The sequence below is a fragment of the Myotis lucifugus genome, unplaced genomic scaffold (genome assembly GCF_000147115.1).
Source record: "Myotis lucifugus unplaced genomic scaffold, Myoluc2.0 scaffold_3, whole genome shotgun sequence".
NCBI classification, from domain to species: Eukaryota; Metazoa; Chordata; class Mammalia; order Chiroptera; family Vespertilionidae; genus Myotis; species Myotis lucifugus.
This window is the reverse complement of record NW_005871051.1, coordinates 24,018,969-24,042,577: the sequence shown is the minus strand read 5'-3', so window position 1 is coordinate 24,042,577 and position 23,609 is coordinate 24,018,969. Positions and strand designations below refer to the sequence as shown.

At 48.0% G+C, this 23,609-nt stretch overlaps 1 protein-coding gene across 1 annotated transcript in view; it reads right to left on the bottom strand.

The window, feature by feature from the left end:
- Positions 1 to 2,323: 2,323 nt before the first annotated feature.
- RHBDD1 (rhomboid domain containing 1) overlaps positions 2,324 to 23,609 on the bottom strand; it is a 97,675-nt gene continuing 76,389 nt past the window's right edge. Inside the window, exon 7 of the mRNA XM_006082587.3 lies at positions 2,324 to 3,747. Within this exon, the coding sequence (XP_006082649.1) occupies positions 3,653 to 3,747 (95 nt within the window). The 3' untranslated portion in view covers positions 2,324 to 3,652. The remainder of the gene's footprint in view (positions 3,748 to 23,609) is intronic.

Here is a 23,609-nt window from a genome sequence, read left to right as displayed (position 1 = left end):
ACTTCCCTCCAGGCACCACACCAGGTTTTTTTAAGGGGAAATAGAGTGAGAGACAGAAAGAACTTCACAGCTTCCGGGCAGAAACCCTGGCCTGCGGGCAAGCGGCTCTTGTCAATACTTAATATGGGCCTAGGCCAGGTCCCGCACAGGGCGTGTGGCAGGGGTTGTTTTCAGGTTTTGCTTGGGTGTGCTCTGATACTGAGGTTATGGCACCATTCTCTCCCTAAGAAGCAATCCATACTAATTTAATGATTTCTATGAGCAATGTTCCAGTTTTCCTTCATAAGGTATAAATTGTATTTTCAAATCTGCCAGCTCATTCCTGCCATCTGAACACAATGTCAAGATAACTCTCTCTGTGCCCTTAAATTCCACAGAAGAAGGAAAAATGTTAGCACAGACACATCAAACGCATACCTGCAGGAGCGCAGTGGCCACCTGGATATGCTGGACTCGCAGCTGTGCTCTGGGTCACAGCATTCAGTGAGGTGGGGGGTGTCTTAGTGACACAGGTTGGTGATATCTCCCCACCATCTCATCAGTAGGCCTGTCATCCTATGAAGACTTGGGAAAGACCCCAGTTTCTATTGCTATGGGCAAATGCTTTCTTTCAAGTTACCCTTCCCTTGATGTGACCCAAGGGGGTTCAGGGGGCATACAACAATATTAATAAGCAACAGGCACATCTTTTCACACCTTCCCGTGGTGACGGTATAAATGAGCTGCTCTCTGTTTCAGTCCACACATGTTTGTTGGTTCTGATGGTCCAGACAAAGCCTTGTTCGGAGTACAAGGAGATACACAGAAACCGTCATGGTCCCTGCTCTAGAGAGAGAGACAGCCTCAACTGGTGGATAACCAGCCATTCCAGTAGGTTGTGGACACTGTGAGGATGGCCCAGCGGGCGCAGTGGATCTGATGGGGGCAAGATCAGGCGGGGCTGAGGTGTCTGGGACAGGTCAGGGAGGCTCTGATGGGCAGAGGGAGAGGAAAAGGCTGCTCCATGTGACAGTGCATCACAAATTAAGTCACAGGTTAGGCGGTGAGCCGGTCAGCACAGACTCATGGATAAATGGGGATGAGGCCCCAGAGGCTGGGTGGCACCTGCAGGGTCAAGGCTAATGAGTTTGACCTTTATCCTTTGGCAACAGAGACAATAAGAGGTAGGAGATAACGAGTGCCATTACAAGAGTCGATTTTGGAAGATTAATGGGCAGAGCTACGTAGAACTGAGTGCAGGGGTATTATAAGTATTAAGCAGAGCAAGGGATTGAGAGATTTTTAAGGTCCTTCTATGCAGAATCTGAGATTCTAAAATGAAAGACGATGGGCAAAAAAATGTAAGAAATTATTTCAATAATCCATAGGAAGGGGAAGGAAGAGGTGATAGGTTTTTAAAAATGACTCATTGGATACAATTCTTCACTGAATACTGAATCTGTTGAGAGAAACTAAGACTGGGAACAAGAAGTCCTGGTCGGACACACCCTCTGTCTCCCAGTTTGGTTGGTGTCAGATCTCACCCCTTTAGCTAACTCACTCCCCAGGCAGCAGAACAGATGCCAAATATGTAGCCTGGCCCTGGTCCTGCGAAAACCAGACATTGACGGCTCAGTCTGCACCTCAACAGCAGACGAAATGATGGAGGAGACTTGATAAGCCATGTACAACTTTGTGATCACAGGCAATACTTTAAAGGTCATTCAGAGGAAAGACCAGTCCTTTATCTTGACAACCAAGATTCTGAATTAAGAGGTCTCATAAGTCGACTGACCACAACCAAACTGGGAAATGGCTGTTGAATAGACGATCAAGAAATTGCTCTCAAGCAAAGACATCAAATTTAAAAACCAGCTCTATGTGCTTATTCCCTATTAGAGATCATTTTTCCAATACACTTATTTTTGTTGGCATAATTTTGGGGATTCCTTATTGTAGGAAACAAATGAAAACAGATGGACATGGGAAATAATAAACCCTGGTTACAGGCAAACCTATTAACAGAATGAAGTAAGTATAATAATTTCCAGAACATCTTTACTGTTGTGCTAAGATAACTGGTTCATATTCATAACTAAAATGACCTTTCCTCTTCTCTATAGCTTAGCGATGTTCCAGTCCATAAATAAAGAAGGTGTGCATATTACAATTCCATCATCCCAAATCCAACTCCAGAGTCTTTGTATCTGACCAGTCAAATACAGCCAGGAGCTACTATTCTTGGACTCAACAGCAATAAACTGCCCCCTCCCCCCCCAAAAAAACCCAACAAACAACACTTTTCCATATAAAGTTATTAGGCTTAATGCATTGAACAAAACAATTTTCTTGATTATATATTTCTTGATTTATTATTATATAAATCAGTTTTCTTATTGCATCAGTTTTCTTATTATATAAATCAGTTATCTTATTTATACACACAAATATATATAAATACATGTTTAAAAGAGCAATATAAAATTATAAAAATCAGAAAGCAAAATCCTTTTTGCTCCACTCCCCAAAATAACCTCTGTTAACATGTGGCTTATTTTCTTCCATAACATGTTTGCTTTATCCATATACAAGGGACATGATATTACTTTCATAATCAGAAAACTCTATACAAATCTTAGATAAATTGAAATAGATATTTTTCTGCTTCCAACTCTTAAAAAATAAATATCTCAGTGACTAAGACATCAGTGATATCGACTGTCCTTTTCACAAATCAGAAGCACCAGGAAGCACTTAACTGATTGGCCAGACAGCAGGGGAGTGTCTTGGACACTTGAGTAGACAAGTGGCTATTGCAGTGGCCAATGAAAAGGCACTTTGATGAGAAAAGGCTTCCTCCTGTGCGATTTCTCAGTGAACACACCACCGACACCCTGGCTCTACTCTGCATGTGGCACCTACTGCTTTGCTGACGGGTTAAATACCAGTCCCATCCCAGGCACGCAGACGGCCACTAGGGAGGCTGCCCCAGGCTGGTGCCTCCTGATGTCCAGTTGAGTGCGCTTTCCCCACCTGATCTCACTAAAGCTTTTCCGTCAGACACACTGTAAGGCCGAGCAATACGAGACCAAACAAGTGCACTGCCAGCACCACCCAGATGCAGGGGCCCAAGGAGCTGGGGTTCCTGCACAAGGAGATGGGAACACAGTGCAGTGGGAGCCACATCCTGGTCCTGGGAAGTCGCCATGGCAACATGCCAGGAGGCACGGTCCCTAACTTCCTGCAAAGTCAAACACGGAGCAGGCCAGGTGGAATGAAGCCCCATCTTAGGAGCTGGAGCTGGTGGAGACAAATCTCCCGGTGAAGGTCAGAGTCCTCAAAAACAAAACAAGGCAGAGACACCGTGGAGTCAACAGTGAGAGAAAGGAGTATGGAAACTGGTCCTTACATGGAGGCACTGACCTTGTTTGTGAGAAAGCAAGGCCAGGAGAAAGGCCGCTCGCAGGAGGCTGTTCAGCAAGGCTGGTTTCAGGGCAACCAGCCTGTTTGGGACTCTAGGCTCCTGGGGCCACGGGAGACAGACGGGCAAGGCAGATCTGAGCGGTCTGGACCATAACCCACTCTCTGCTTCTGTTTACAGTTATCAGGGTTTCGGGGGGAACCACACGGGCAGTAATTACACCACTGCTGTCTGCTGAGATGCTGCACATCCTCACTGGCGGTTGAATCTGTGAAGCCACATTCTCCTCATTTCTTCTTCTGGTGGCAGCCGGAACCCATAGGACGGGGAGGTGTTCCTGCTGTTGCCTGTCATGAGAAAGCACAGGGAAAAATCATACACAGCCCGTCCACTGCTCGGACCTTTACAGGGCACTGCACCCTGGGACTCCAAGAGGGAAAATGGCCTGGGCATCATCTTCATTGTAGCACGAAACAGAAATAGAACAACATATTTCAATGTTAGCTGTCAATACTACATTTCAACATCCAGCAAATATTTTTAGTGTGGTCCAGCCTATGAACCTAATTTGACTCATTCTGAAGCTTCCTAACAGTCTTCTGATTTTAATTATTCCTTCCACCGTGCTCCATCATTTACATCATGTAATATCCCTAATGTCTCAAGGGCTTGGTTTGTTTATTTTTTAATGCTCAGAAATAACTTGTCACCGTCTATGTCTTCCCACCAGGTGCGCTGGTGGGTTTTTCTTGATCGGCCCCTGCGGTCCTCTCTTTTCCTCCCTCTAACCTGTGCCTCCTGTCCCTCCCAGCCTGAAATGCACAAGCTCCCCGGGGCATCATGGGCCACGGCGCAGGGACTGCATTACCATAATGACCAACATCTGGGCAGGCAGACAAATGTGCAGGCATAATATGTGAAGGTCATATGAAGGATAATGGAGATCATTACTGCAAAGGGTTTCTTGGGGCTGCAAACATACCAAAAATATAGTTCACAATGATATAAGCATTTCAATCACCACACACACACACACACACACACACACACACACACACACACACGAAAACACTTTTTCAGGCATTGGGGGAGTAATGAAGGAATAAAAATAGGCAGTCCTTGACCTCAGCACCAGCAGCCTAAATCTACTGAGAGATTCAACAGTCTCCATGAGGCAGCCATGCAGGGCACCACCCATAGATACAGAGAAGCAGCAGGTTTACTTTTAAGCACGTGGACCTAAAAGGTTGACCTTCCACTCCTGTGACCATGCTAACCCTGTAACTCGCTCTGAAAGGCTCACTTCCATTGCCTACATCGACCAGGTGTCTCACTCACTTTCCCCTGCCCCATCTGAACCCACTGCCTCCTGGCACTCCTGATGGGAGAGTCCTCTCCCAACTCTAGCTCTTCAGCTTCCGGCACCTTCCTCTTGGTGGTCCTCATGCAACCTGCCAGCGCGGGCAGCCACTGTTCACGCCTGTTCTCTCTCCTACCAGGATCCTAAGCTTTAAATGGCAGGCGACATCTCTGACCGTTCTCTCTGCTCCCCAGTGCCCGGTACAGTCCTGGACACACAGAAGCTGCTCAATAAACATACGGGCTTGACTCAGCGGCACCTGCCTGGGACCTCCAAGGGTATATGTTACAGCCAGACAAAACGACATTCAACATTGCCCACCGGGGTTCTGACAGGACTGACTCAGGGGGCACGGATGGGGTAAATACTCTCCCCACCACTGGCCCAGCTGGGAAGGGTGGGCAGGGGGTTCCAGCCAGGAGGGAAAACAAGTGAACAGCAGATCCCTCCTGCTTACTCTGCAAGCGTGGCACCTTGTCAAAGATGTTTGCAGGTAACATACGGACATGCAAAGATGTTCAGACAAGGAGAGATTTCTAGAAGAAGGTCAAAAGTACCTCCTTCGTATGTCTGCTTTCCCATATTTCTGGGTCTCCCTTCCCTTTGAGACCACCGGAGAATCACCCCTGCTGACCCCTGGAGCCCTTCCTGGCTGGCACGCCAGAGTGAACAGGGCAGGCCTGGGCCCATCATTCCTGCTGGGGAGATGCCACCCCAGGTTTTTCCATTCCAATGAACGAGAGGGTGAGGTAAAAGTAGGATTACAGCTGTGCATATGCAAAACACAGAGTTTGTTCTTATATTATTATTTATTCATTATTGTGTTATTTTCCATTCTAACATCTGTAAACCTACTTTTGCCCCACCCTATATCTGTCAACTTATCAACTTTCATTAAAGATGATATCCAAACATATAGGCTTAAGACTTTCACCATACAGATTTTATGACTGCTGTAAGGTTCAAAGTTTTACTGGATATGGCTTTTGCCATACACATCTGTAAAGGAATTTCTCTTTGTTCAAAGTGGTAAATGCTTTGAAATTGCATTGAATCTCATGAATCCAATTACCATTAGTTTACTGCTTAGATGTTATAAAACCCAAGTCCTGCTTTGCCTTAAATAGTTGTGTTTAACAAGACTATTCTTAATTGAACTCATGAGTGTGGGCCAAGATGTGACACCCCATTCCAGCTGGGCAGGAAACGCGAGACCCCGCTGCGGGCAGAGCTAGATGCAAGCTCGGCTTAGCATGTTGACTCTGGGCCTCTGGGTGCCGACCTGTGGAGGCTCAGACACCTATAGGGACTCACAGTGTCCAAAGGAAAGAACCTGACAGTTAATGTCTTCATAATGTCTTCATGAAAGGCCTGGAGGAGTCAGAGAAGCCAGCGGTGGAGGTTTCTGGGCTCCAGCTCTCATAGTGAGCAACCCGCACAAACGCTCGCTGGACCCCTTCGCAGGGCATTCGAGGAGAAAAAGGCTGAGCCAACAGAAGAAACGCCACATGTCAAAGTAGGGAACTCATACCATGAGAAGGACAATAATCACTCTTTTGCTCATAGAGCCCTGTTATGGTCCCCTATTTCAATAGAAATGATCCAGATGGGCCTCAGCTGGGTGGACAGAGGAGAGGCCGCCCCCTGGGTGCACTGGAAAAGTGTTGATAGGGAACCGGGAGAGGCACCCTGCCTCTCTGGAACCAGAGGGGCACCCTGCAGGCCTTCACCTGGGCAGGCGCGCATCGGGTCACTGTGAGGAGATGCTGCTGAAGAGGTCACTACCAGGAACTGTTCTGGGACCCTGGAGTTTGATGACCTGGATTAAATCACAACTTCTCTCCTTTTTAGCTACACATCCTCAAGCAAGCAGGTTACCTGAACCTGGCCTCAGTTTCCCTACCTATAAAATGGGAACAGTGAGAGCAGACACTTTGCTGGGCTGTTGGGAGGGTCAGAAGAGTTGATGTCCATAAAAAACTGAGTACCGGACATGCAGAAACACCTGCCAAGCATTGGATGCTTCGTTATTAACCTCTAACGTCATCACGAGTTGTATGTTAAATGTCTACTTGTTAGAGAGATACAAGATAAAATGTATAAGACAACTGCAAAGTAAAATGACGAAAACAGTGACTTTTTAAAAGACAGAGCCCAGTTCGGTTTGAAGACCACTTGGCAGGGTTTTATGAAGTTGCTAGTTACTAAACATCCGCCTTCAAAGAAATAGAGACAAAAAGGTAACTGGCCCCCTCCAGTCAGTGGCACAGTTCTGTGACGTGGAGGAGCCACGGGGAAACTGGAGGCCCAGCAAGACCTTTCCCTGCTGCGCGAGGTCAGGCATGGAACAGCTATGGTCTGGGAGGAATGGCCTGGGATGAAGTGGGTGCAGATACTAGTACTGACGAGCCTTGCCTCTGCGTTCTTGTAAATGCAGGTGAGCCCTTAATTTTACTCAAAGCAACAGTGAGCATGCCTCCAAGAACCGCGGGACCAGCGCCCAGTTTGAGATGATTTGGCTCAATTACAGCACCAGTAGTGAGATCATAAGATTTATCGATCCGTGGTTCCTGATGGGAGCATGTTCAGTTCTCTACCCTTATGTATAATGCAGAAACCTCTGCGTTTTACATCTAAGGGAGGAGAAGCGATTTCATCCCGGTAGGAATTGCCAAAACGAACACCGTGCGTTGATGGCCATCTGCCCCACAGTCCGCCACCCTTGTACGTAGAGATGGTTAATGTGCTGGTGTTCATGGACCTGCTCATGATCTGACGAGCACTCCGTACCATCATTATACTCAAGTGAAATTACACTCAAGTGAAGTCGCAGGACAGCACATCTTTCCCTTAAATTAGGGAGCTAAAGAGGCGATCACTTTTTTCATATGAATTTTTTAAAAATCAGGAACCCTCAAGTAAATCAGTGGTCTCTGATATTTCGCTTGTCAAATGAGGGCAGCAGCCTGGGACCCACATCCTTTCTTTGAAATGTTACTTTATTAGAATTTCATAAATTACAAAGCTTCCAAAATTCCTTCTAAAAAGATGGTTGTTAAGTCATTACTGATAAAGACGGAGAAAGCATGGAAGGAAGCCCAAGTCCAACCTACTCCTTGAAAAGGAGAGGTGTTTATGGACAGCAAGACCACTGTACTTTTTGAGTCACTAAGTATAATTATCTATCCATCTATATCCATCTATCTCTTTAAAAATAGTTTGACACTCACCTAAAACTTTATAACTTTCATACAAATGGAAGTTAATTATGGTTTACAAGAAAAGTCACATTTAGATGTGACTTGAGAGAGAAAAATTCACATTTCCACTCCTCCACCTATCAAGCCAGCAACAGTGGGGATTTCTTTGTTATAAAACACTCTGGAGTCATAAAAGGAAGAGCTTTGCAACGGAGCTCACATTAGTTGCAACTTTACCTGTTGTACTTTTCTTCCTCCTGTGGTTGGTTAATTTGGGGGATCTTTAAGGACCACAACTGACTTGAAATCTGACCTGCACTTAAAAATCCATCAGGACCTTGGACAAGTCCCTCTACTCCCTGAACTCCTCACCTTTGAGCTCAGGGGGCTGGACTAGACACTTTATACCTCTGCACAGAGGGGCAAGATTCCCCGACTGTTTTCCTGGTGAGATGTCGGGGTCGGCTGACTGGAGATGGGAGAGTGCCAATGGCACACAGCAACCTGCCTCCTCTCCGTCCCTTGGCTGGGTGGCTGCTCTGGGGACCCTGCTGCCGGGTCTCCCACTCTGGCTGTGACTCCTGGTAGCTGGGTGGGAACCGTGGCTCCTTGGCAACGCCCTCAAACTCATTTGGTCTAATTCAGTGCCCCTCGTTCTTACATTTTAATTTCTAATAAACTTTTAAGTTTGGGATAATTTGAGATATAAAGTTATAAAGATAACACAATTCAATTTCCCTGTGTTAACATCTTGCATTCTCATGGAGTAACTGTCAACCAAGAAACCACTGGCAGATGGGTACGTTACTAGTAACTACATTCCAGACTTCATTGGGATTCCGCCAGTTTTCCACCAATTCCCCTTCTCTGTTCCAGGATCCAACAGCAGTTAGCTGTCATGCCTCCTTCGTCTCCGTGGCTGTGGCCATTTCCCGTGACCCTGACATCTTGGAGGGCCAGCCCGGCAGTCTGGAGGATGTCCCTGGATTTGGTTGGCCTGTTGTCTTTCTCAGGATGAGTCTGGGGTTGTGGGTTTGGGGAAGACCACAGAGGTGAGGTGCCCTTCCCTCCCCATCATGTCAGGGTCACGCTATCAGCAGGACTCCTCACTGGCACTGCCACCGGGAACACCGGCTTACATAGAGATTGCCAGGTTCTCCCATTTTAAACAGTTTTGATGAGTTCTGAGGGGAGAAAGCTTTGACCGGCACCACCAAGGGATAAACTGGAAGAAGAAGGAGTGTGTACCTCCAGCGGGCTTTGTCACTCCCCTGTTTGGGAATGAGTAGAACATGGTGGGGTCATCCCTGACCTCCAGGTGCTGAATTCCAGGTGATAATTCTCTAACACCGGTGTGATGAATTGTTTGAGAGGGTTTCCCACTCAGCGGGATTGGCATAGAGCCCCGGCCGCTGTATTTATAATGCGCTCCCAGGCGATTCTACCTACGGCAGCTTTTGGAAACCACTAAGCTACATACAGGGTACAGCTCAGAATTTTCTTTCAACTGAAAAGATCCACGCTGGGTTTCATTGCAGTCCCTACACTTGCCAGCAGGTGGAACCAGAGGCCCAGGACGCTGAATCTGTGGGAGAAAATGAGGACAAATTCCAGCCAACAAAGCATTCCACCTCCAAAGCACAATTAGGGTTGTTTTGAAACAGATGGGCTCCACAGAAGCTGCCGCAGCCAATGTTATGGAGCTGTTTATTGTCTGGATGCTCTGAAACCTGGGTAGTATTTGCCAGCGTCTAGCAGCTCCTACGTCACACCGTATTTCTCCCAGCGCAGAGACGACGGGCAGGCAGTGGGAGAGGGAGACAGGCTGGGCATGGCCGTGGATGCGGATATTTTAACCAGTTCTATGCCCAGGATTCACTCTTGCTAAGGCGCACACGGCCCTGCCCAGTGGAGGCTTTAGCTGGAATGATCTGTGTCGCTCTAACTCCACATTAGAAGAGACACACAGATATAATCTGTGCTAATGAGACGGCAAACCCTGGATGCAGTAATACTAAAATTGATTTCTTTTGAATCTAAGCAAAGTGGCTGTTTACCGGTTCACATTCTCACCCACTGACACCTGCCCCCATCCTCTTCCCTGCTGCCCCTTCCTGAACCAGCCCAGCGGAAGGCGGGAATAGGAAGTGAGGACCAAAAGGGCTGTCAGTGTTCCTGGGGATGTGCCTGGTGACCAGGACCGCAAACCCCTGCTCAGACAGGGGTATAGAGGAGCATAGCTGATGACATTTAGACCTTTTTTGTTCTTTTTCTCAATTGAGTTTCAAATCAGAGACAGCCCAATTTCCAGCTCTTTAAGCAAAGGCCCAAGATAATGTTTTCACTACTTTTGAAACCATGGGCCATTTGAAATTGGCACATCTTTCTCTCAGGAATCTCAATCTTCTGAAAACACCCTTTACCATCTGAGCATGAAAAAACAAGTAAACACCATCCCAAGAAATCAAGGGATAAGGAAAAAAGATGGAGAGTCCATAGGAGACTTTTGGAAAAAGACAAAGAAAACTTAGGTTGGAAACGGCTGATGAAAGGGACCACTCAGGGGACAAGTCCAGGTCCCACTGGATGCAGGTAACCGCTCATCAGGGGAACCGATGGCCTTGGGGCAGGAAGGAACAGCTGACCCTTAGGCTTGGTGATGGACTGACTAGCAGCAAATACGGTGAACCAGGTAACGGGTCCCACCTGTTGCGTCCATGTCTCAATCCTGCACAAACACAGCATGTGAGGCTCTGAACACTGCACACTGATCCAGAGCAGCCATGCCCAAACTCTCAGGAGGGGCGGTGGGGAGAGGCAGGTTCTAGGATCTAGTGTGGGAGAGTCCAGATCAACGTCTGGTGAGGCCCAGGAATCTGCCTTTTCTTTCCTTTCCTTTCCTTTAATTTCTTTTCTTTTCAAGTATTTTTTATTGATTTCAGAGAGAAAGGGAGGGGGAGAGAGAGATAGAAACACCAATGATGAGAGAGAATCATTGATCAGCTGCCTGCTGCACACCCCCTAATGGGGACCAAGCCCACAACCTGGGCATGTGCCCTGACTGGAATCAAACCCAGGACCCTTCAGTCCACAGGCCGACGCTCTATCCACTGAGCCAAACTGGCCAGGGCAGGAATCTGCCTTTTCCACAGGTACCTCTGTGAGTCTGGCGCTACCGGCCCGCCTTAGGGACACTGGGACTGGAGGAATGCAGTCATGGGCTCTGGGGTTTTGTGCGGCTTTGACCATCATCGGCACCAGCCTGCCATCTGGTTCTGTCAGAGCCAGTCTCCTGTCCTGAGCCGAGACCCTGGTGGTTTCCCAGGTCATGCTGGGATGTCCCACTGCAGACGCCACAATTTTAAAGGTCAGATAGCAAAGCAGCCCCCTCTACCAGGGAACAGAGCATCCAGTTACAGGAGTGCCCTGGAGATGCTGGTCACAACGCTAGAGGCGAGGCAACTGGCCCAGAAGCACTCGATCCCAGGAACCAAGGGATTCATCTCTGGATCCGGTGCCCGGCACATGGTGGGTGCATCATACATGTCTGCTGGATAAACAAAGAACCGACTAACATGTGTCAGGGCTGGGCAGGGAGGGGGACAAGAGGACCAGGCCAGGACAACAGGCTGAGAGCACAGAGAGATGCAGGTCATGGTGGAAGGTAGGAAATCTCAAGGTGGGGGAATCTGGGGAGGTTTCTGGCCGTGGCCACTAACCAGCTACCATGTCCTTGGAGATAAATGCTGAGAGGAGGCTACCTTGTTTGTTTCCTCTACGAAATGTAGGAAGTTTGCCTGGGCTCTGGGGTTCCAGGTACTTAAGAGAACTTTCAATTGCTAGAAACAGGCCAATTTATGAGATGTATTCTGTACCTCTAAGCTGAATGCTATCTTAACAACTTTAAAAATTCAAATTATTTTTACTTTTCAAATGCACCAGCCTGATTAGTACATAACTACATGTCCAGGGATGCTGATATCGGCGGATAATTACCAAAATGATCCCTGGCCCAGGAAACCGTCCCTGGTCTGTAACTGGTTCAAAGCTCTTTCACAGACGCCGAAAGCCGCTGGGCATCCTTCTCTCGCAGGTGGAATGACAGGAAGACCAACTGTTCTGAGAAAACCCTGCCATGAGGGGGCATCTCGGCCAGTCTCAAAGGTGCCCAAACTGGTGGGGGACAGGCTGGGGGCCTCCCGCCCAACCCCACCACAAGAACATAGAGCAGCTGGAGGACTGCGGCCAGATGTGCCCGTCGCGGGTTAAACACAAAGGCAGGAGAGGGAGGGGGTGAAAATAAGTCAAGAAGAAGGACCTCCTTGTCAAAAGCATAGAGCCGTGAATTTGAATGGCTGCAGCCAGTGTTCTCAGAATCAGGGTGGGCTCCTCCGCCGAGGCCTCGATAACTCGGAAGGTGAGGACGACTCGACCTTTAGTTCTCTCAGAGGGGATAAGCCCTGCGAGATAAGTGGCAGCGAGGGGCCGTCTGGGGAAAATACAAACAAACAGGACCTTGCTCTTTGCACCTAAGAACTGAGCGGTTCTGTATGTGGGTCAGTGTGAGCATGGGGAGGGGCGGAATTCTGAGGTGTGATGCACCTCCTGGAATCTGCTGGTCATTTTAAAAACATGTTTGTGTCTGTATTTCATGGTGTTCAACCCAACCCTGAACCTAATTACCACTTACTATGTGTTCTTTCAGGTCTCTCACCCATACCAAGTTCTGATCCTGAGCCCCGTTTGGGGGGTGGGGGGGATGCTTGTGCGAGGGCATGCATTCGTTGAGGAGCCCACCCCGATTCTGAGAACACTGGCTGCAGCCATTCAAATTAACTTACACACACACACACACACACACACACACACACACACACATCTCTAACACACAAGCTCTCCCAGCCTCAGGCAGACCTGGGGGCCTTCTCCAGACTGTTCACCCCCTTCAGACAGCCTGCCTCTAACTGGCTCAAGCTGACCTAGAATTGCTCAGAAATGATTCTAAAACGGACATATATCTGTCCAACTGCTATGGGCAGATATTCAAAACAACAGAACTGACTTACTCTTACACGCCTGTTAATCATTTCTAGTAAAACAAAACTTACTTTATGACCAGAAAGGGAGACCTCAGAACTTATTTCTGGACTTCAAATTCCACATTAGGAATCTGGAATTCGGCTTACCTTGGAGAACTGAGGATTTAGATCAGGGGGAGGAACAGGTTGCCTCTGAGCCTCTGGGAAAATCTGGCTGTGTGCTGTGGCCATGAAAGCTGGCACTGAGGGCCCAGCTATAGTTTTAAGAAAGAAGCTTCGAAGATTTGATTAAGCCTGGAATGAGATTCTGTGTGAGGTGCATCGGTCCATCATAAAAATCATGGATATTCCAAGCAGGGAAGGGAGCTTTCAGGATGGTGACATCCAATCTGCTCACATCGGAGATGGGAAATGAACACCCAGGGGCAGAGGCCTTCCCGCTGTGCACAGCCCAGAGGGGCAGGACCAGAGCGAGGTCTCTCGGTGGTCTGTTCCCATCGCCTGGCTTCCTGTTCTCTCTTTCAGCCACTGCATCCCGCATTACCCGACCCTCCTGTGTCAGGTTTGGAGTGGGCATTACAGTTTTACACGCGTGCGCCTCTGTGCTCTGGCTCTGGCTCAGTGTGGATACTGGCTCTGCCCCTTTTTCTGTGCCCTTGGACAGGTTGGTACTTGATTCACTGACCCTCAATTTTCTTATCTGTGTGGTGCGGACACCTACGTCACAGGTGTGCTCTGAAATAAATGAATGAAAGGATGTCAGCACCTGGCTCACAGTGAAAAGCGATCAAGGGTCAGTGGTACCTGTTATTCTAATAATCCCTTTCCAGGCTGTCCCATCCTGCGGATGTCCCCACCGTACATCCGGTTAGTCACTCATGCCCAGACCCTAGACTCATCCTCACCTGCCCCTTTTCAACCCATCACCAACTCCTGCCTTTCTAACCTGAACACTCCCTAAACTCATCCATTCCTCTTCACCCGCCTCCCACCAGTGCTGCCTGTGCCTGCCTGGGGAGCCAGGACTGGTGGCGGAGCCCCTGAACCATCTCCCATTCTCTCTGGTCCTCCTACCAGCCCTTCTTCACATGGTAATGACAGCTCTTCAAAAGCACACATCTCCTGATCAACTTTATCCTCTGCCGAAACCATCCAAAGATTCCTTTCATTTAAGAATAAAGATCAACATTCGCACCCCGCCCAGTAAGCCTGCCCTCCCTCAACTCCAACTCCCCAGTTATCCCTCCTCCTCTCCCCTCTACTCCTGCAGTGCTCAGCTCAAACACCGAATCCTCAGGAGGGACCGCGTTCCCCTTTGCCCTAAGCCCTCACAAGATCATATCCTATCAAAACACATGACACCACAGATAGTGACGACGCCTGACTCCAATTATTTCAGTAATGCACGGGTGCCGGAATAGGGAGGGTCTGTGTTCACACTCTGTCCCCAGGGATGAATGAATGGGAGGAAGGGAGGTGGGTGTGGGCACTGTCCTCATTTCACAGATGGCCAAACTGAGGCTCCAGGAAGGTGTGCGATTTCCTGAGGTCTCACAGCCAGCAAATAATAAGCCTGGACGCCCAGGGGCTGGATCAAAGCCAGTGTTCTTCCTACCACTCTGGAAGCCAGCACCCACATCTATCCCTTGGCCATCTGACCTTTCTTCACTTTAAACACTGACTCAGCAAAAAGAAAAAAAAAAGGTAGTGTTTTTGTTTTGTTTTAAATGGAGGATAAGAGGCGATGGAAGGGGTTATAACTGGTTCATAAAGAAAAAAAAATCCAAGTTGATACAGTGGATATTTTGAGTTAAAAAAAAAAAGATGACCATGAAAAAGCACAACATTTGTTGCTGTTTAGACGCAGTATAACAACATTTCCAGAATTGTTTCTATGGATCTGAAGATAGTAGATTAAGGGCAACTGACTTGGCAAAAGGCCTAGACTGTTTTCAGACAATTCTCTTAGGGTAGAAAAATAAGGGCAGCAAAAGCCCCACCGACAGGACGGATCTAAGTGGAACACATTTCTATGAGTCATTTGTAGCTTTAAATACTATAGAAAAAGAATTTATAAAACATGCCCAAACAGTCTCTCTTTGATGTGGGGAACTCTTTCAAACCACATTGTTCGAATTTAAGTTGAAACGCAAACCCTTCGTGTTTACAATGGTTCTCTTGGAGGAATGCAATATAAAAGTACAACTGTTACATTTCAAAGACAAGACTTGTAACCTCAGAACAATAGGGCATTCCCAGTGCGAATTTATGAGCTGTTAAACCTCAAAAGGTTTCTTTAATTAGCAATGAAGGCTCTTGACGCACTCCAGCCTGAGAGAGGGGCTGCTCTTGATATAATTTGGGGTGCACTGCTTTTATCGGAACTTTTCCTTACTTTTATTGACCTCGGACGACGACTGCTGTCTCTCTCTCTGCACAGGGTTTGATCCTGCTAATTATGCTGAGGGGCCGCCGGCATTCCAGGGTTTACCCCTGCTCCTGGGGCGCGCTACAAATTACACATAATGCATTGCATTGTAATTGCCGCACTGTGAACTTGGCTTGCCTTTCCAACAGAAAACACCGATATCCAAGTCGTTTTATTATTTAAAAAAAAAACCCCATAAGGGATTCTTTTGGATTATAAACATCTGAAGACATAACATTCTCATGAATTCCAGCCAGCTATTTCGGACACACAGGGGGCAGGCAAGGCTGAGGAGCAAAGCAAATATATTTCATATTAATGTTTACAGAGAAAAAGGGGAGGCAGCCATGAAGACAAGACCATGCTGAACGCAAACCAGACGCAGCGGGGCCGGCAGGAGTGCAGACAAAGGTCCAGACTGTGGCCCTCGGAGCACAGGCCCCTGGCCTCGCTGGGCCCCAAGCACCTCTTATTAAACAAGGGCTCAGCACCCAATGACCACGCAGGTCCCCTTCCACGCAGGCAGGAGCCTCGGGAGGGCAGTGGCTGGTTTTCCACCGGATCCGCCCGGCCGTCTGTCACAGCATTAGTAACCTGTGTCTTGTACCAAGGAGGAGGCTGCTCGCCCTCGCCCTATTGGTTTGAAGCCTCTTAGAAAAAGATGATGCTGCTTTAAAGGACAGGGGCAGGATAGACAAAGCCACACGTTTCACATAAGCAGCCCCTCCACGTGGAAAACAAATAAGAACAGTACTGTCAAGGTGGCTGACTGGCACAGTCCTTTGCGCCTGCAGGCTTCAGGAGTGGCGCCCTGCCCTGTCCCGTGTGGATCAGGGCTTAGTGCGTCGGCCCATGCACCAAAGGGTCACGGGTTCTATTCCTGATCAAGAGCACATGCCTGGGTTGCAGATTCGTCCCTGACCCTGGTTGGGCAGCATGTGGAAGGCAACCAATCAATGTGCCTCTCTCACATCTCACATCGATGTTTCTCTCTCCCTTTCACTCTCTCTAAAAATCGATGGGGGGAAAATATCCTTGGGCGAGGATTAACCAAAAAAATAATAAAAGATAGAAGTGCAGTGGGGCCTTGACTTACGAGTTTAATTCGTTCCGCGACGGAGCTCGTTAAGGAGCTCGTTAACTCAAATTACTCTGTCAACTCAATGCAAAAAATCAGCCGAGGAGAGACAGCTGGTATCTCAAAAAACTCGTTAGTCGGGACACTTGTAAGTCAAGGCCCCACTGTGGTGTCCTTCTCCTCTCTCCTCATAATGACACAGAACCTGATATATGAATTCACACTGGGCTCTTTCCACTTCCTCTCAGGGAAATGAATGTTCTAGAGGAGCTAAAGGTGGGAGCGGCATTCGGCCTAAAGGGAGGAGGGAGCTGGGGGGCTGCGTGAGGAGGTGAAGGGATTGAGAAGCACAGATTGGTAGTTACACAAGCGTCACAGGGATGTGAAGTACAGCACAGGGAATATAGTCAATAATACTGCTATTTGTCCTAGCCAGTTTGGTTCAGTGGATAGAGCGTCGGCCTGCGGACTAAAAGGTCCTGGGTTCGATTCTGGTCAAGGACACATGCCCAGGTTGTGGGCTCGATCCCCAGTAGGGGGCGTGCAGGAGGCAGCTGATCAATGATTCTCTCATCATTAATGTTTCTATCTCTCTCTCCCTCTCCCTTCCTCTCTGAAATCAATAAAAAAATATATTTTAAAAAATAAAACTGCAATAACTATGCATGGTACCAGGTAGGTACTTGAATTATGGGGGAATCACTTTGTAATGTGTATGGTTGCTGTACACCTGAAACCGATACAAAACAGTACTGAAAGTAGGCTGCAATTGGGGGGGGAAGAAAAAGAGGGCGGAAGGAGGAGGGAGGGCCGAGGCTGGGTGTGGTGTGGGTGGGTAAGGCTAACACATCTTGTAATTTACAACAGATCCTTGCTGTCCTGACACTGCTCCCTGGACATTGCTACGTGTCAACTTGGCTGAAGCGAAAGTCGTGCTTTGGACTTGGGAAGTCACTGACTAGGCCTCCTCCCTCTGTCTCTGTCTTCTGGTGGTTTAGGCTATGGGTGGGGTAGGGCATGATATCGCCAAGATCCAGGAGGAGTAGATGGTGCAGACTGAGGACCAGGTGAGGAGGCACAGGAGGCTGCAGGAGGCCTGCGCTGCCCGCCTCCCCGCACCCCCCCCCAAACCCCGCCCTGCCCATGGCCACCGGGCCCTGCCTGGAAGCACGGTTTGGACTCCTCCCAAGGAAAGAGCAGCCTGCGCCGTCACATCTTCATGCCTTCGTAGTGTCCCTGGGGCCACAGACATGGGGGGCTGCATGCCTGCTCCAATCCACACTGCACGGAGTCTCCAAACAAGAACACAGGGACTGTGACCAGACAGGTACGGCTATGCCAGTGGGAACAGGAGGACGGACTATTTTAAACTGGGACACCAGTGGTCTGCCCCCTTGCCTTTTGTCTGTTGCTCAGACTAGATTAATAATATAAGACCCGGGGAAGTTTCTACAAGCGTCACCGTAACTTACTGTGCAGTATACCAGGCAGTGCGGAGGGAGGGGATGGAGATGAGTGTGGACATTCTCAGCTGATGGCTTCTCCAGGTTTCTTTTTCACACGGAAGTGGCTGCATTCCCGTGCCCTCTGCACAAGACCGTGACAGTGTCTTTGCTCCTAAGCAGACTTCCCTGCTCCACACCTGACCGCCCTCTCGTTATGGGGCTGCACTACGGTTTCTGGGATGTAGGTAGGACAGCCTGGCTTCCAGCGGCCGAGGGGGAGTGAGAAGGGTCAGGAGCATCGGGAAGTGGCCTTACCACCCTGGGAGGCCAGCAAGGTGTTCTTGAGCAAGGGCCTCAGGGCATCGGCTCCAGGGGCTGCACCGTGGTCCTACAAAAAAGGGCTTCTCTTTCTTCTCTGTGATCGTCCTGGCACCACACTCGCCCTTGGGAGACTCCATAAAAGTTCAGATCTGAACATTATATGTTAGAAACGGAGCTGCTGACGAAAGGGAAGGACTAGCTCATGGCTTTAAACACAATGTTCTGGCCACCACCAAGAGACCCGATCCTCCCAGGCCCTCAACGCGGTCCCTGCGTGAGTAGGAGCAGCTGGTGCCCATGTGGCCCTCTGAGCGGAGAGTCTGGGCCTCCCCAGAGCCACAGAGCACAGCCTGGAAGAGACGCCCGGCCTGCAAACGGGGGCAGCAGCAGCAGGACACCCAGGGTGGGCCGGGCTCCTTACAGGCGAGACCTCCAGTTCTCCCATCGTACCCTCAGCTCCAGATGGGTCATCCCCTCAGCTGCAGGCAGGCAGGCCTCCACCCCACCCCCAGGATGGGCACCAGACACCAGGGAGTATCCTGGTGCCGGGAGAGCCCTAGGCAAATCACCGCCAGGTGGAACTCCCGTTTATCTTTCAGCCAACTGGAAAAATCAAATAGCCGCTTTTGTGCATCTTCGTTTAATGCACAAGAGACCCAACAGAAGTTCCCACCTGGACACTCAGGACTCAGAAAAGCAACACATACACCACTGTGAGGCCAAGTCCCTGCTCAGCTTAGCCACAGCCCTGTGCCGAGCACGGGTGCCCCCATGGCAGGGTACCCCAGTCCAATGTGAAGTCCAGGAAAATTTGGTGGAACGTCCATATGTTCTCAAACTCTAGTTCTACTGAGTGATGATGCGCCTAGTTTGACAATCTGTGGTTAACTGGAAGGCTAATCTTCTTCATCCTACTAATGACAGCTGACATTTCGGTGCGTGCTTCCTATGTGTCGGGTGTGGGGTTAGGCACTCGCTGGGCACCGGCTGACGCACTTCCCGAACAATTAGGGACAAGAGCCAGCCTTCCTTACCAGGAACAGCCTCGGGGAGAGCACGGCTCATTTTCTTCTTGTCATCCCTCCAGCTTCTTCTTTGTGTTGGTTTACAACTTGTAATTTTTCATTCCACTGAATTTTCTGAGATTGTTTTTAATTTTTAGCAACTTGCCGCCTCTCCCCTCTTTCCTTAATTAAACAACCAATATTAATTGAAAACAGTTATTGTGTGTCAGGCCAGACTGAGGGGATATAAGGACGGGTAAGGCGCAGTTTCTCCTCTTGAAAAGCTTACTGAAGCCTAAGATGAATATAAATCTGTGGTTTAAATGAGTGCATATATTCACACCCAGGAGACCAGTGCAATGAGACTAGTATTAAATGTTTGCAGAATTTCTAAAGTGAACTAGGCCTTGGAGCTGACCTAGACAGCCCTTGTCTTACAGATGCCGAGACAGATTCAGGCAATTTACCCAGGTCCCTCGGCAGCTGTGTTCACTTTGGAACTGGACTCTCTCTCTCACTCCCTGACCATGGTGATGTGCCTGAGATTTGGAACATGGTACAATGTTTCAAGCAAAAGGGGTCCCTGCCATGGCCCAGCGGCCTCAGGCATCGTCAGCCTGGCATCCAGGTACCATGAGAGCCGTGGCTCTGCTTTGAAGCCAGGCCACACTTACTCAAATGTGCACTGGTGCGCAGTTAACCTGCCATCAAAGAAGTCTGTGTGCTTCAGCTGACTTCTCTTCCCACCTGGCTCAAGAGCACGCACATGGCCCAGCTGACTTCAGACCAAATTTCAGACCTGTATTTGATGGCAAATTATGCTCAGAATGTTGAGTGTTTGGCATCGAAGGGTCAGAGTCCTAATACGTGGTTAGACTGTTACACCCAGGGCTGTGTAAGAGGAATCCTGGGTGAGAAACACTGATGGTCCGTCAGGGCCTATGAAACGGGGCACGGAATCCAGACTGAGCCAAGGCTGGGGGCAGCGCAGGCCTCCTCCCCCAGCCCCCGGGGCCATCATAGGAGAGGCAGCCATTCTGCTACCAACTGGTCCATGGGAACAGAGGGGGGCTCTCTGGAGAGAGCAGCCAGGAGGATACACAGCCAGGATGACAGCTTTAGGATGGATACACTCATTTGTTGGCCTTGGAGTTGTTTTAAGGCTCAATGCAAGGAAGAAAGGATCAACTGTAGCTTTGTCAGTGAGGGGGCAGGTCCAGGCTCCTCCCATTTGGTCATCATTCCTTAAAACAATGATAACAGGGATAATAAGAGACCTGGCATTTCCAAGGATGACAGTCTCTAGAACTGCTAGACTTGTCGATCTGTTAACCTTCTTCTCTAAAACGAAAATATCTCAAATATGAAGTATCAGAGACGTCCTTGCTGAAAGCTGGGCAGGCAAGGAGAGTGAGTTTGAGAGATTGCATCGAGGAACTGTTTTCTGAAATACTCCTAAGGCAACAGAGCTTTACTCTAAATAAACAAATACCAGTCTTTGCATGGGGACAGTTCTGGGTAAATGGCAAAGCATGAGCAAGCAGAGTGGAAAAGGGAACATAAAAATACCACCTTTCCAACTTCTTTAGATGAGCAGGCCTGGCATCTCCCCCGGCACCCACTTCATGGCACCAACATCTCCAGCACAAGACACCATCTCAGTTTCCTTAAACTGATACCAGGCAAATCTTGTTCTTTCTTTGGGGAGAATGAATTTTGGAATTCATTCAATTAAATCAGCTGTTTTCAACCTGTGGGTCGCGACCCCTTTGGCGGTCGAACGACCCTTTCACAGGGGTCGCCTAAGACCATCCTGCATATCAGATATTTACATTACGATTCATAACAGTAGCAACATTACAGTTATGAAGTAGCAACGAAAATAATTTTAATGGTTGGGTCACAACATGAGGAACTGTATTTAAAGGGCCAGAAGGTTGAGAACCACTTAATTAAATGAGAGATGAATTTAGAAAAAGATTCTTTAAGGAATATGTGTGTGTGTGTGTGTGTGTGTGTGTGTGCGTGTGTGTGTGTGTAAATACTGACAGTGAATGAGTCCCTCCCTGGGTTGAAGTCCCGAGGGCACAAAACAAACTCAGGAAAGGCTCAGCATCTCTCTATTTGAAGTGCAGGGAATTTATAAAAGAAATGCAGAAAAAATAATATAGCCGTGGAGAAACTGATGTTTTACATGCCCAGTTTTATGCTATAGGCTTCCCCCCAACTTTATAAGCAGAAAGATTCAGTTTTATGAATATACAAAGCTATTCGTGCTTACACATATAATCCTACCAAAAAAATGAAAAATATAAACCCAAGCCATTTCAAACATACTTCAAGAAAGGCACCCCAAGGAGCACAATCTTGACCAGAGTATGAACAGAGAGACCTCTGGACTCCAGGGATGTCTGTCCTGGCCACTGTGGTATCCCCGGTCCAGAGGGCAAATATATATTTGGTGAATGACTGAATCCCTAGAAATGTTCATGGATGGAGGGCAAGTCCCACCATTGCCATCTCCTGCCCTGACCCAGAAACTATACCAACCATTTTTAACTCAACTCATGTATATGGTGTATCATATATATGGCACATACATATTCATTTCCTTTAATATATATTTGCATGCTAAGGATGGGACTGCATATGTTTAGATGGGGGGTAGGGCTTCCAAAGTAAAAGCCCATACAGGTCCTCAGATGTCCCCGTTGGATGGATAGGACATGCCTGCTCTCCTGGAACTGACAGCCTAGTGGAGACAGGCACACACCAACAGCCACAACGACCTGAAATAACTAGGAAAGTAAACTCCAATGAAAAAAACAACCAACTGAAAACAAGAAACCACAGTCTTCAGGACTATTTTGAGGATCAATTTTTTTAAAAAAAAAGAGAAAGTGTTTCATAGGCTCAAATAGATAAGAAGCAAAAGTGTTAACCTCTTAAATCTTTGTTCCTCCAGGTGGTAAATGTCTCTTCCTATGTTTGAGGCTACACCTGCTGCCTACATTGGACCCGGTGCTCTGAGTGGACGAACATTGACCTCACCCTGAAAGCAAGGCTGCTCTGGTGCCTTCTGTAGCCAACAAACGCTCCTGATGGATAGACACACATCAACCAGGAGGCTTCATGTACAGATAAAACATGGTCCATATCATGCTATTCCAGAGAGGCAGAGATTTAAAATAAAAGCTATTTTAGTAAAAAATAAAACCATTTTTCAATTAGCTTCAGTCCTGAGCAGACAACATCTATTTGCCCTAATTATGAGAAGCTGTAGACTGCTCCCAAATTAAATGTTACTTCTCTCTTTTGTGGGCCTTTTACGAAACACCTTAATTCTCCCAGCAGGCAATGCTCATAGGTAAAAGGGAAAACTGAACTTAGTTTGGAAAGGGAATCACATGGCAGAGCACAGAATTATATCCCAGGGGGCGATTTGGTCCTACTTTTCTCCTTTATCTCTTTTCTCTATTCTTCTTCATAGGCACCCTCTTGGGCTCAGGATACAGCATGAAAAGTTGAAGAAGGACAAATTATAAACTCCTGCAAATAGAAACTGGCTGCTTCAAATGGGTTAGACTACCCCCTCCTCTGGCTTCAAGATTTCCTTCGTGTCTCACCGCAGGATGTATGCTAAGATGATATACAGGGCGTTTAAGTAAAACAAGACAACACACCAGGAAAAATTTAGCATTGTGAAGAAGGAAAGTCTCCTAAAATACTTCACCATGACTTCAAAATGAAGTCACATTTACAAAATAACAGTCTAGTGACTTGGGCATAACTGACTCGGGACACATGGATTAAATTTCCTTCAAAAGGCATGTGGCTTTAGAGAAGAGGCAAAACTTGCTTGGCAACATGAGCTTGGTTAGCAGAGCTCAGCTCGAAAACGAAAAGAGAAAAGAAGTTTGTCAATTGCACTGAGGTCGGCATCCCTTTTCTGGCGCTTCCTTCGGTGACTGAGTCAACTCAACTGGCTACAGCGGCCCTTACCTAAGAAACTTGGAACAATTTTCTTGGAAATGGCTTAACTCTCCTTTCCTATTTAGGCAATGTATTCAATCAGCATATGATAAATGACTCTTCCCTCACCCCCAAACACCCCAAGCATCAAACATAGAGGACTGCTTCTGTAAGAAATGTGGAGCGCCTTGGGCCCTTGACTACTGCAATCTTTGTGACAGCTGAGGACAGCTGCACGTGCAGGGACGTTTTCATTTCCTTTTCATCCATTTGTAACTGACTTTACGAGAATACTACCATTTTTCCAAATTAAAGATGCAAATTTTAGACAAGACCACAACAATCAAGCTGGTTTACCTACC